General features: G+C 40.1%; 1 protein-coding gene across 1 annotated transcript; it reads left to right on the top strand.

Annotated features, from left to right (window-relative positions):
* The first annotated feature begins 1,157 nt into the window (after positions 1–1,157).
* On the top strand, positions 1,158–5,908 carry LOC6557996 (myrosinase 1). The gene is made up of 4 exons (XM_001984009.3): positions 1,158–1,399; positions 1,809–2,010; positions 3,706–4,599; positions 5,228–5,908. Exons 1-4 carry the CDS (start codon positions 1,326–1,328, stop codon positions 5,720–5,722), a joined length of 1,665 nt encoding a protein of 554 aa, XP_001984045.1. The 5' UTR covers positions 1,158–1,325; the 3' UTR covers positions 5,723–5,908.
* Positions 5,909–14,315: the final 8,407 nt, after the last annotated feature.

The raw sequence follows: 14,315 nt of genomic DNA, 5'->3' as shown, positions 1-14,315 counted from the left end.
AAATATTAAAAGCTGAAATATGTATATTGCGGATATAAAAAAAAGCCACAGATGACTGCGTTCTTTGTGGTCACCAAGAATAAAGGCCAAACATTCATTAACTCGTGCGTTGCGGTCTTTAGTCTTTTCTTTCGAGTTTATTTTGGGAAAAGCCCAGCTCCAGGCAGGTTATTATTTACTAGCAAAGCTCCGCAGAATCAGGATGTATGATTAATGGATTGTCTTTCTTTATTGAATTGCTGTTTTTTGTTTTTATTTGACTCTTGTAACTGATAAGAAAACTCACAGTTGCTTTGCTATCTTAGCACTGAAGGAAGTATCTTGATTGAATTGATTTTCAACATGTTCCTAATGGGCATAAGCATGTTTTCTCTCACTCTCTCTCACAATACTCTCGCTCTCTCTGTCTCTCTCTCTCTCTCTCTTTTAGTTTTGTCTCTTCTGTGGTCTACATATTTCTTATCTTTTTCACACGTTGGTATCTACAGTTGTTTAAACAAAAAATCTGCTTGCATTTGTCTCGAATGAGTGACAAAAAATAACAATAAGAAATGAAAACTGAGTTAAACTTGAAAACTTATGCATTGTGGAAAATTTGATTAGATTATTTATTAATCGGTTGCCTAATGCCTAGTCATAAGGCAATTGAAATAATAATTTAAAATAAATAAATAATAAATTAATTATTTTTATTTTATTCCGTTAAAGCGACTGTATTCCAAAATTTAAAATAAATAAAAGCCTGTTGATGACCAATTTAATTGTCTTTCCTATGGCAATAAACGTAACGCGTGAATCGTTATAACGGGGAATTTCTCACATCGAACCCCATCCATAAACCAGACAGTCCAGCATTCTCCAAATGACGTCTCTTCCGATCACAAACATCATATTCATATCATCCAGAACACTAACAACAGCAACAGCAACAACAATCACAACAACAACAAGAACAATAAGAGCTCACCTGCTTGGGAGTTGCTGCTGCTGAGCAGAACTCGTTCGGAGGTGAGTTTTTTTGGTTTGTTGTGCTTCGCTTTGCTTTGCGGTTCTCATTGAGATCGATTTGCTTTAAAAACGCTAGGATACAAAGCGGCAGCGTTCATTTGTCAGCGTTCCGCGACGAGCTCAAAACGCTCGCTTTAAACTCGCTCAATCAGAAAACTCGCGAAGAGTGCCAACATTAATCAAGAAGTCAGCGAGAATAGTTTTCATCGCTGAAGTTACTTGAAGTTGTGCAAAGTGTCGCCCTAATAAAGGATTAAGTGCAGTGTGATAAAGGATATTGTGAATATTTATATAAATATTAGTATTAATTATTAAAAATGTGGCATATGCTATTGAAAATTGCGCTGCTGTCGCTGGCGCTGGAGCAGAGCAGTCGCTGTGGAGCCGCCTCGTAAGTGAACCAAATGTCCACAGATTTGCTTAAGATTTGCTATGCTCGAAAGCACCAAATCGAATTAGTTGACAAAATTGTCAAATGCCTTGAGCTGCCAAGCTTAGCCATAGCTGGATGATAATGACAAGGCCTTTTTTCTGAATGCGTATTTCATTCTGCCATTATCCATGGCACAATTTGACCTTCAACTATCATCAAAATCAATATAATGCCAATAAATGCAATTGTATAAAATTAATTTGAATTACGGCCTTTGTCGCATGGTATTTATTTTTGATTTGTATAGAAGACATATTACATGATAACTGGCTTTCGGCAACTTTCAAATTTTAAACAATTGGGACCAACTTTTAATAATGCCGAACTTGAACTTTATTTTTGGTATTTTTCTTGATTTTTGTTTCAGCACGTATAACAATCCATCGAGTAATGCACGTCATTTTCCCAGTGACTTTATGTGGGGCGTCGGTTCCTCGTCATATCAAATTGAGGGGGGTTGGAATGCGGATGATAAGGGCGAGTCCATTTGGGACTATCTCACACACAATAATCGCGAAAAGATTGTCGATCAATCCAATGGCGATATATCGGCGGATAGCTATCATCAGGTAAGCAATTATAACTATTATTTGTAATGAGACCGGATCAACAGTTGTCACACACGTGCTGTCAATTCAATGACTTCAATTTCTTTGGAATAAACTGTAGACGCTGAATTCATAAATAATTATACGTCTGAGTCTAGTTCATTAATCATAGTCATAAATATTTCTTTAATAATGTGCAGAAAACAAAACTCTGCTCGAATAATTAGTTAGTCTTTGCCCCTCCTCAATCTTGGTAGCAGCAACAGGTGTTTCTTTGGGTCACTGATTCAGAATTTATGCGTTTTTCCAATGGCATAAGTATAGACAGACAATTAAATGCAAAACAAAACTAAACTATGCAAATAATAAGTGTCGCATTTTGAATGATGGCCTGTACACTATCAACTTTGTCAGCTGCGCTTTTGAGGCAAATGTGTGCCAATTATCGTATCCACTATGCAGTCGTATATACTTACTTGCCAAATTATCTTTAACAACTTTGGCTAATGCTTCCAAATTGTGTTGCTGCTTGCAATGATTACTTTGCGATTATTAACTGTGAATAATTGCTGCGTCGAACAGATAACACATCTCAATTGGTAAATCAATTGGTTTTATTATGATAAAGCCAAGCAAATCATAATAAACTTTATTCAAAAATTTGCCATAAATTTTAATGGCTGTTAAGCAAAGTCGTTAAAGCTTTAAAATCATAAATAACTATGAAATAAATAAGTACAAAGAGAAGGTTATTGAAAAGATTTAATAAAGTATTTCTTAGTGCTATTCAGCTCAGGCCTAGAATTATAAAGAATTTACACTGTTATTACACACAATATATTACTATACTATATAGAAGGAAGAATGAAATTCAACGATTTTTACCAAAATTATTTTTAGCGGAGTTTTTTTTCGAAATGAATCAAGACACTCTAATTTAAAAAAAAGTTAGATAAGATACTAAAGATAAATACCTAATGCATTTCAAAGTAGAATGCTTCAAAAGAGTCTCTCAAAATGTCAACAAGCCACTTAATAGTATTTATAAGAGGTTGTTATGACACCCACTGAAATATGCAGAATATTGTCAGAAAGCAAAATCCTTGAGACACCCGAGCTGTTAACAATATTTTTCGAATATGTAGATCAGCACAACTTACAACATTGTTAAAGTTATTAAAAACAAAAAGACATAAAAATGTCACACAAATTGCTACTACCAACCAACTATGTATTATTGATAATAAAATATATATTTATAATAATATAGCTCGCTCAATTATATCCTAAAGTGTAATTAAACTGTAACTGATCAATAGTCAATGAATTGTATCCGACCATGTCACTGGCCATGTTATCTTACACTTTGTCATTGATTAATTCATGTAGCATAAAATTGCCTATAACACAACTATATCAAAATCTGCATACAAATCGACCTGTCCGCAGGTGTTTAGCTAATGAATCCAAGCCGCTGGACTCCCCCATAGACTTAGAGTCGACATCGAGTCAGATTCGTGTGCTAACAACATAACGTGTCAACTTAGGCATTGCAAATAATAATAGGAAAAAATAAAAATGAACAAGCCCCTGTGTAGACACCAATGACCAATATATGTGGTGTTAATGATTTTGAGGGCAACTGGTTGTTAGCAAATACTTGGCATTCTTTTGTCGCATATCTGATTTAGAATTGTGTCTCATTGAATTTTGCAGTGGCGTCGCGATGTCCAAATGGTTAGGGAACTGCATGTGACCTCGTATCGTTTCTCGTTATCCTGGCCGAGGATCATGCCCGGTGGCTATATGAATCATGTGAGCACCGCTGGCATCAAGTACTACAGCAATCTGATCGATGAGCTGCTAAAGTATAATATCACGCCCATGGTTACCATGTATCATTGGGATTTACCGCAGCGGCTGCAGGAGCTGGGCGGTTGGACCAATCCCGAGATAATACCATTGTTTAAGGATTATGCACGCTTGGTGCTGGAGATGTATGGCGATCGTGTCAAGCTATGGACCACAATCAACGAGCCGTGGCATGTGTGCGAGCATGGATATGGTGTGGATTATATGGCACCCTCGTATAACTTCCCAGGCATCCCGGCCTATCTGTGCGGCCACAATCTGCTCAAGGCGCACGCAGAGGTGGTGCACATGTATCGGGAACAGTTCCAGCAGCGACAGGGTGGTCGCATAGGCATCACAGTGGACACCTCGTGGCCTGAGCCAAAGAATCCTGATAGCGCCGAGGATCGTGAGGCATCCGAGCGGGCAATGCAGTTCTATATTGGCTGGTTTGCACATCCCATCTTCTCGAAGCATGGCAACTATCCCAAGGTGATGATCGAGCGCATCAGGAACATGAGCAAGCAACAGGGCTTTGGATCGCGTTCTCGCCTGCCTGAGTTCACACCGGAGGAGATTCATCGCATTAAGGGCACCTCAGATTTCTTTGGCATCAACTCGTACACCAGCAATCTGGTGACTCCGAATGGACACAATAACACTGGCAAGTTTCCGATACCGTCGTTCAATCACGACATGGGCGTTGTCGAGAGCCAAGCTGACGTCGACTGGCCCGGCTCGGGTTCCGTCTGGCTAAAGGTAAGTCATACTTATATTAAACAATCCATAATTAAGTGCTGGAACAGTCACGAGCGAACTCGCTAATTAACTGGGATGAGCTAATACTCAAGCTAGGGACTTGGGGGGACTTAAGGGGTTTAAGAGGGATGCAAACCGCAGTTGGATTTATGTCGGAAGCTTTGTCAGTAAGTGAATAATGACAAGCTGTTTTGGTCTTATCAAACGTCAGAGGGTGCCACAAACTACTTAGCCAAGATTAAAAAAAGAGAAGTCATTTTTTTTGGGGATGACGCAGCTTAAATGCTCTTTACTTAGACTTAAAGGAAGTGCACGTATGCTGATGGGGGAGTTGGGTTAAGATATTTACAGAAACAAAAAAGGTATGATTAGCAAAACTCGATTTTTACCAATAATTCCTGCTGAGCCGATCCGACATTAGATTAAAAATATATCCTTCAACTTGTTGCACATTTGAACTAAGAAACCTTCAGTAAGGGTATAAAAATGGGGGTGACTCAAGCACAAAAGGGGGCTGGGCGAAATTGGCTTTACATTGAGGGTTGTGCTGGGCAGGTGCTAGTTCAATGAACCCCCAAAGCAGTTTTCCCTTGTTGCTCAGTTCTCAACTGGCTTGTTCCCTTTGCAGGTGTATCCCAAGGGCATGTACAATTTGTTGATGTGGATACATCGTGAGTATAACGGACCCGAGATGATTATCACGGAGAATGGTGTTAGTGATCGTGGCGGTTTGGAGGATTATGCCCGTGTGGACTACATTAATTTGTACTTGTCCGCCGTGCTGGATGCAATAGAGGATGGCGCCAATGTGAAGGGCTATATTACCTGGAGCTTGATGGACAGCTACGAGTGGAAGGCTGGCTACACGGAGAAATTTGGTCTCTACCATGTGGACTTCAGTTCGCCGGAGCGCACACGTACGCCCAAGATCTCGGCAAGAGTGTTTGGCAACATCTGCAAGACGAATACCATCGACTGGAGCTTTCGTCCCAAACTGAACGAGGAGCAGCTTGTCGCCTCGGCTCGTCTGCCCGCGGAGGAGGCGGCGGAGAATGGAGGAGCAAGACTAAAGTGGAGTCTGGCACTCCTACTGAGCGTTGTGCTGGCATGGATACATTGCTAGAGAATCATCCCTGCCATATACACAGTAATCGCTCTTTCTACATATTGTTGCAAAGTATTCTTTACTCATAGTCACTAAGTTTGCCTTATTGAATTTATTGTGTACATATTTGCTAATACGTATTTAAGAAACATGATAAAATAACAACTCAAAATGAATAAAAACAAATGTTGTGATATTTGCGAAATAATGAATTCTAATGATGTTTTAATATTTATTTTTTTTGACTACGACTGGAAAGGGGAAGAGAAACGATGCGGAATCAGATAACAAACTGAAATTAAAGATCAACAATAAAACGGAATTTCTAAAAATGATTGCGGTCTATTTAATCCCCTGAGAGACATTAATTCTTATTTAATGTAATCTTGACAAAAGAACTTTAATAGCAAGCCTCCTGATTCAGTTACTTTATAAGTGCTAAGAACTCTGGCGCATTCAAGGACAAACATACGGCTTCTGCCCGTGTAGACTATAAATAAAATATTAAACCCGTTCGCAGGTACGTTTGTGGTCAAGCGATTGTTGACAAGTTAAAAGCAAGTTATTTGCTAGGAGGGTATCCATAATCCGATTAACTTTTACATATCAAAAGTCAAAGACATTAACACTTGCCTCATTAAGCAGTTAGCAGTTGGAATAGAGAGTGTCAACAAAATGTTTCCGCAACTAAATCAAAATCAGAGTCAAAATGTAAATTGGCCAGCCTTTTGTCTGGATGACGAACAAAAGACACTTGTTCGAATCGTTTGAGCATTAACTATTATCCACAGCACAATGAGCCCCGATCGTTGCTTAAGTAATGATATAGATAGACCAGCTGCTTCACGGAATGCCAGAATTTAATTGTAGGGGTGGCAAGAACTTATGTCATGAACCTGAATAATAAAGCACATTTTAGCAATTGATTAAATCATTGTTGGCGTGCTTACTTATGCATATGAAGGCATATTGTCTAACTGCTCACTGATCCCGAGATCGAGTTCTGGGTTAGTTCTCATATCCAATACAGACATACATATGTACATATATATACGTACGTACGTGAGATCCGCTTGAGGCGGTCGACAGATCAAACAAAATTCCAATATACCACTGTTTGTTCTGTTTGGTATTTGTTGCTTTTGACTTTCAAAAGCGTTTTCACGTAACCAGAAATAGAATAAATGTTTGAGACGGAACCAGAACCAGTTGCCTTTCATTTGGGACAACGCCCACAGTATTTAGATTATACTATTATTTTTATTTTATATATTTTCATTATATTTATATTGACGTGTTTCGGTGCCTTTAATCACACACAAAACTATGCATAAATTAAAATTTAATGAATTTTAATCAACTACTACTAATTCAAATAGGAAAACCAATGGCAATGCCAGACGCAAACATTTCTTGGCCAGCGGGGTTGGCGCTGGGTAAGGCGATGCTGAAGGGAGAGGGGCGGGGGGTTGGGGTCAAATGGTCTACCCCAGTCTCGACCTCCAGGTGGTGGCGTGCGCTGCTTGCTGGTGGCTGCTGTTGCACCTGTTGTCGAGCGAGAGTCACGAGCGAGCAGCGAGCAAGCGAAAGGCGCCTGCCATTTACAAATCTAACTACAATTCATTGTAAATGATATATACGTTTGTTCCGAGTCTGGGCCATTGTGTGTCTGAAGTGTTTACCGCTGCTTATAGCTAAGTCTACGCATGGGCGTCGCTTACCCAAGGGGGGCTGTCACAACTTGCGGCTACAGCGGTGTTTCCAACTTGCAAATCAAAACCTGCTATTCTAGGCAAAGTTTCATAAATTATTATAAATTATTATATACAACATACAGTGTATTTTAAATGATATTGGCATAGAATATGAATCTAAAGTGATTCAGTCAAGTACAAGTTTTCACATTTCAATATTTAAGCAAGTTCAATAAACAAAAATTACGTTCTGCATTTCAAATTACAATACTGATTCCCTAATGACTCAATTGTCTGTTTTTTCCCTCATTTTTCATACTTGATTGAATTTACCTTAACTATAAATTTAAATATCACTTATAAGGAGTGACCCATCAAATATTCCATATTTCAAGCTAAAATTAGCAAGCGTAAATAAATAAAGTTTCTGTTAACTTTATTGTCTGTAGATAATGTTCACTAATTAAGATAAATAATACACCAATTAGTGCTATAGTTCAGTTTATTTGTTATGCTTAGCCGCTCTATACTAGAGAAAGTCATTTAAGAAATATCTATATATTTATATATATATATGTATTGTTGACTCTTCCGACACACAAAGATAAGGAACTACAACCAATGCCACATTGACAGAATCTCATTAAACTTATCTCTTATCAGCTACCGAAAAGACATTTACCCAACAGTTTTCCGACATTGTTTTTTCGTCATACACAGCGTGGTATTGCAAAACATCCCCCACTGAGGGACGGCAGTGTCTTGTTTGCAATTGCAGTTGCGTCAAGTCTGCCTCCCAGCTGCAAACAATTCCAACAACCCCCGAACTGAAGTGCGGCACTAAAGTTTATTAAAACAAATGCATACAAAAACACAACACAAGCACAACACACTTGGTGGGGGGACACCCAGCAAACAAAACCGAGCGACAACAGGATGAGACGAGTTGGAACTTTGCAAACTTTGCAGGCTGATGCAATTTAATAATATGCATTACATCAGCCTCCATTTACAGCACGAACTTCTCGCAAAGTATGTGGTTTAGAACAAACGTGGAATAACTAGGAATAAGAATGTCGTCTAACTCTGCTGCATAGTTTATTCTGTATTTAATGGGTTTTGTTGTTGTACAAAGTTGTGTTTCTGGATTGTTTACACAAACAGACAATTGCTGCAGGCCTCAAAAATATTACTGTTGATTTTAAACTTTTCTGTTAAGGCGCTGTTATGTTAAGCTAGACACTGCCCATGAAAGTATGCAACAAAATGCTTGCATCTAATTTAGTTTTCGGGCGAACCTAAAAGTATGTTACAAAATAGTTTACAAGTTGACAATGCAAATGAAAACTTTGCGGAAAGAGTTGGGCTTGTCGTGATCTTAAGGTACACAAAATTTGCTGTATTTAATTGTTTTTTTTTGGCTCATTGACTGCTCAGCTTTGCCAGCAACCGTTTTCTGGGAACAGGATTTTCATAGTCACGTTGCTGCCTGTCAGGTCACGTGCTTGTTGTTCGGTTGTGGGTGCTTCCAGCAGCAGCCATTTATCAAACATTTATAGACCCCATTGCACTTAATGAAAATTAATACGGATTAAATGCCACAATAGTGCAAAAATCAGCACACATGCTGCATGCAACAACAAGAACAGCTCTCCCTCTACAACCCGCTGTACAACCCACATCAATGGTTAATGCTAATCCTGCGAACAAGGCATTTTGAGCGTTAGTCAAACATCTGGCCAGCTGGAACGTGCTGTGCCGAGCTGAATAACTAGTTGCACTAAAAAAGGATTAAATAACAATAAAATGATCAACTACAGACATGCGAATTGCAATAAAAACAAATTACAGAAGGGGGGGAAGTGCAGCAGGAAAATAGAAACTGCTGTCCAACAATTTTGTTTTCAATAAAGAAAAATGGTTTTTCAATCACAACAAATACGAATAATTATAATAATGTGTACACTGATTGCGACTGTGGCTAATTTGATTAACATTTAACACCCGAAATGCAATCACAGCTGTGAAACAAATTTTCCATGCGGGTGAAAAACATTCGATTATTATGTGTATATATATACATGGCCAGTCGTATTGATTAACCCTTTCTCAATAGTCAATCAAAGATTTAATTGCACAATTTTCAACACTGAAATCGAATAAAGAACTTCCAGCTGTGAATACTTGCCGCTGATTGAAGTATTCTGTTCAGACGAGACGACTCCAAAGCACTTCGGAAGTGTTGCCCTCATATGACCGACAATTCCGTCCCCCCCCCCCCCTCTTCTTCTACCCCCATTCCCCTCCTCCTTCCTCTGACACAGGCAGAGTATTACATTAAAGCACTTAGCCGTAGCAGTACCCGTAGCAGCACCCTCCGTAGATACATTTTGGCGATAAGTAGCCCATAAAGTATCTTTGGGCTGCATTTATTGAGTTGTGCTTTTGTCGACTCGTTAAATATTATCCATGTCAATGGAGTTCTCTTTCTCTCTCTCTTTGAATCTGAATCGGAATCAGAAGCTGTGTCCCGCAGCAAGTGTCGTTTAGTAATTGGCGTGGACAACAAAGCTTGGGCTGTTGAGCGGATGGCATTAGGAAGCCCTGACTTTACGAGCTCTCCCATAAGAGATATCAATGTTCTTAGCATATAAATTGCTTTTGTCATAAATCTTTTGCGATGTCGGAAAACGAGCATGGGAAAAGTTGTAATATATACACATACGTATGTGATGGAGAGTGCGTGTTGAAAACTAAACTGGATATCAGATCCTTGGACCCGCTGCGCAGGAAAAACTTATTATAGACAGACTGAGAAACCGGAAATTTTCAATGGAACAATGAGCGGCCTCAATCGTCAGCTGTATTTTGATCGACGCAAAAGCAAGGCCATAAATTAAAATTGAGGCATTCGTTTGGGTCTTTGAAAAAAAAACTGAAAAAGGTGCCAAGGGTGGCTCACAACAGGATCAAGAACGTGCCAAGATCACAGGGCAGCTGAAACGTAAAATAACAAGGAGTTCAATGCACCCTGTAAAGAATTTCAATCAAAGCAAAACAGAGTTTGAATTTTGAGTTTCAAATTGTTTACAGAAATGTTTACGAAAACTTCGTCAGTGGATTTGGAAACACAGAGTTGGAATATTGTAAGTGGATTTGAAAATCTTTGTTTTAGACTCTTACTAAGTTCTTCTTACTTATTTCTTAAGTTTTACTCGATTCAAAAGTTTCGGCTGCAACCGAAGCAAGCGATCTATACACATTCAACCCATTGCAAAAGTTCTTCATATAAATATCAATTCAATAAAATGAGCGTTAGTGAAACTATGTCAAAGATTTACTCTACTCCAAAAACAGAGCAACTAAACCATTTCACTTATTTTAAGTTCCAATCGTATCGACGAAGAGCGTAATGATAAACCAATTAGCAAGGCACAAGACTTGCAACGAGCTGATGCCCAGTTGGCTGCTGTCAATGGCCACTGTCTGAACAATGATTGCGCAACAAATTGCATGAACGAGCTGTTGTCACCCCTTTTTTGGGCAGCACCAACAACTGTTAGAAAAGCTGATGAGACGTGCTACTGTAACTGTACCAAAGTGGAAGCCAGCGGAAAAATAGACAAAGAACAAAACAGAGAGAGAGAGGGAAAGAAAAACAACCACCAAAAGAAGATGACGACTGTGGCGCCTGCGCAGCTGTTCCAGATCTCTGCCTGCCTGGGAGTAGGCCCCATTTAGGTAACGTCGCGCGCCGCTTTGTCTAAAAATTTCACGCAATCCTCATGGGTGTGTGTGCCAGTGTGTGTGAGTGTGTGTGCGAGAGTGTGTGCAAGTGTGTGTGTGTGTGAGTAACTGCTTATTGATCGATCGTCTCGATATCGCCTAGTATATTTTTATTGTTGTTGTTTGTCACTGCCTGAAATGTGCCACCATTGTATTCCAACCCCGCTGGGTGAGGGGGGCAGAGACCGTCGTCCTGCTTAGGGGTTGTTGCTCGTTGTTGTTGCATGTTGTTGTTGTTGCGTGCACTGCATGCAGTTGCAGTTTTTCGACCATTGTCGAGGGTAGCTTTCTATTTTGCAACCCTTAGTTGTCGTAGCGCTGGGAATTCGTCGCTCTGGGTTCGAATTTCGGGGTTTATTTGCTGCACATCTTGTCACAAATTTCCATTATTTGTATATTTTGATGGCAAGAGAAATTCAAGTTCATTGATTTTAGCATGTTTCACTTTTGTTTTTATAGCTTAACTGGCATTTGTTGTCGCTGACTCAGATTTGGCTCAGTGCGCATTAAAAGTGAGTCTTATATAAGGGTCGATGATTACGAGATACGATTTGTAAACGATAAACAGTTAGTCTATATCGGTAATATGGGGAATATGTATGATAGAACATTAAGAGAATCTTTGGAATCTAGTTTAAAAGCAGTGAGAAAAATCATCACTTTGTATATTGAATACTTAGGACTACACAGAGTGATACAAATACTATTAAATTAAATCAGAATCTGACAAAATCAACACGCATTATGCATTGAGAACTGCAATTATAATTAGTTTAATTAATAATTAGCAAGCGAACAATTAATCTTTAGCTGCGATATACCATTTTTAGTCAAACCCACTTAAATCTCTGATTGTTGTTTAATTTCCCCTTTCGTTCGTATTAGCACGCATCTACAACTTAGATTAACGATCGCTAATTTGTCCGACTACCATTTCAGGGCCCATTATCATTCTTGGCCGATCTCACGCACTGCCACTGAACGATTGAGCCTCCCAGTTGTCGACTAGTTTCTCTCTCTGTCTCTCTTTCTCTATCTCTCTCTCCGATCTGGCACATTCTCGCATCTGCGAAACATGCAACGGTTAATTGTTTTTCATTTGTTGTTGTTGGTGTGGGTCATTTATGGCCCAGGCACCGCCCACTGAGCGGCAGACTTCAGACTGCAGACTGTGGTGTTAATTTATGGCGCTGTTTTAGTTGGCCAAGGTAGGGAAGTGCCCCCTGGCCATGGATCAGAGTGATATATGTGCATATATAGCTAGAACCGGCAGTCATATCACACTTGCCAGCTGGAAACCGATCGGATCGGAGGCGAGTTCAAGCCGAGCTTTGTTGTGTCGGCGAGCAGACCAACCCATTGTCGTCATTGTCGTCATTGTAGTCACATTATTAGATGCGCATCGTTGACCAAATTAATTGTCGCAACTCATTCGTTTGGCTCATTGAACACACGGCGACGTTGCCGCCAAAGCGGGGGCGACACCGATGAATGCAGCCGGGGGGCAAATGCAGCATGCATTACACATTACGAGTGCTGTGCCTCATAATGATCGGTTACGTGGTCGTTAATGAGAGCTGCTCGAAGCGATTTCTATCACGCAGTTTGCCTGTCTTTTTTTTCGGGTGTGCTCTATGGGTTTGTTTGACACTTGAATACAACAACAGTGGCCACAGTAGTCACTCGTAAGTCAGAACCTTTTGAGACAAAACTAGTAATACTCTTGGCCATCTGTGTTTAGCTGGAAATAAATAGAAATATTCTCAGAAATAATCCTACTTTTCAAAATAGTATACATGATTGTTGTACTGCCTATATTTGAAATACTTTTGAAGATATATTGAATTAGATAAGATACAGCTCCTAAGTTCACTTGTTCTAGTTTCTGAGAGATCACTGTATAGTGTTCTAATCGCAGACAGCTGTAGAACTGGACAAGCTGACGGACAGAGTGACAGACTGACAAAGATTGGACAGTCTGACGTGGTTCTGGCCTAACGCGTTTTGACTGTTCTAAATTTTCTTTATGGGCTCTACTATTTTATAGCCGGAAATTCTAATTGTTGCTGTTGAGGTTTTTCTTTTAGGTTTTTTTTTTATTTTATTTTTTTGTGGTGGGGTTAAAGTGGTTTTTGTGTCCCAACATGTGAGTCACATAAATTTACCTGGATATGCAGCAAATGTGCAATTATGAGAGAAAATGGCAGCAGAGCGTGCGCTCTTTCTCTCACTCTCTCACACATACACACTCTTTATCCCTCTCTCTCTCTCTCTCACACACTCTCTCTATCTGTGTTGACTGGAAGCCGGCTGCATGTCCAGGCAACTACAAACAAAATCATTCCAACAAGGATCGACAACCTGCAGCGGGCGCATGCTATTTATTTTCTTCCTATTTTTTTGGGGTGGCAGTCGTATCGATTTTCTAGTGCCATGCAGCAGCAGCAGTGGAGGAGACGAAGGATGAGAAGGAGTCGTCCCTTTGGCCACTGAGGCATTGGGGTAGTCTCAAGTTCGTCTGCCAATTATTTGCCGCTTATTAGTGCAGTTCAACTCTCGCTCGGCTTTTGGGTGGTGTTGGCAGCACGTGACTTCTTGCGTCTGTCGCCCGGGCGGCGGTCGCTTTGTTTGCATTTGCATAAGTGGATGGGGTGGTTGTAGTGGTGGCAGTGGTGATTCGTCCTGCTGCCTGCCTGACATTGACATGCGGCGCACAGGAACTCAAGTGTCGCCCCCTAATGCTTGGCCATTACACTCAAGTGCGGACGCAACTGCATTCAATATTCTCCCTCTCTCGCCCCCTGTCTCTCTGTGAAATTGTAGACATGACCACCCCCTAAAGTAAATCACAGCCAGTCGCACACACAGTGGGTGGTTGCCAACTGACCACCACCAGGCGATTTAAGCTCTTTTGTGGCACACACCAAAAAAACCGGTTTCTAATCCTTTCAGCATGCAAATGCAAACTGCGAATGTATTTCGCCCCTTATTATTTGCTTGGTCAGCATAAATTCTGCGAATGGGGTTGAAAAAAAAGCAGGCGAAAATGGTCAGAGTGGTTCTTGTTGCTGTTGCTGCGAGAGCATTCCAATTAAATTGTTAAAAACAAATTGTAAATTGTTTTATTTTTG

Source organism: Drosophila grimshawi, unplaced genomic scaffold (genome assembly GCF_018153295.1).
Source record: "Drosophila grimshawi isolate 15287-2541.00 unplaced genomic scaffold, ASM1815329v1 contig_44, whole genome shotgun sequence".
Taxonomy (NCBI): Eukaryota; Metazoa; Arthropoda; class Insecta; order Diptera; family Drosophilidae; genus Drosophila; species Drosophila grimshawi.
Note: the sequence above shows the minus strand (reverse complement) of the source record. Positions and strands in the feature narration are given on the sequence as shown.

What these genes read in the sequence shown, in the direction of transcription:
- LOC6557996 (XM_001984009.3), top strand. Translation starts at nt 1,326, where the DNA reads ATGTGGCATATGCTATTGAAAATTGCGCTGCTGTCGCTGGCGCTGGAG. An exon ending in AGTCGCTGTGGAGCCGCCTC is followed by an intron (nt 1,400 to 1,808) that starts GTAAGTGAACCA and finishes TTTTTGTTTCAG; the next exon opens with CACGTATAACAATCCATCGA. An exon ending in CGGCGGATAGCTATCATCAG is followed by an intron (nt 2,011 to 3,705) that starts GTAAGCAATTAT and finishes TGAATTTTGCAG; the next exon opens with TGGCGTCGCGATGTCCAAAT.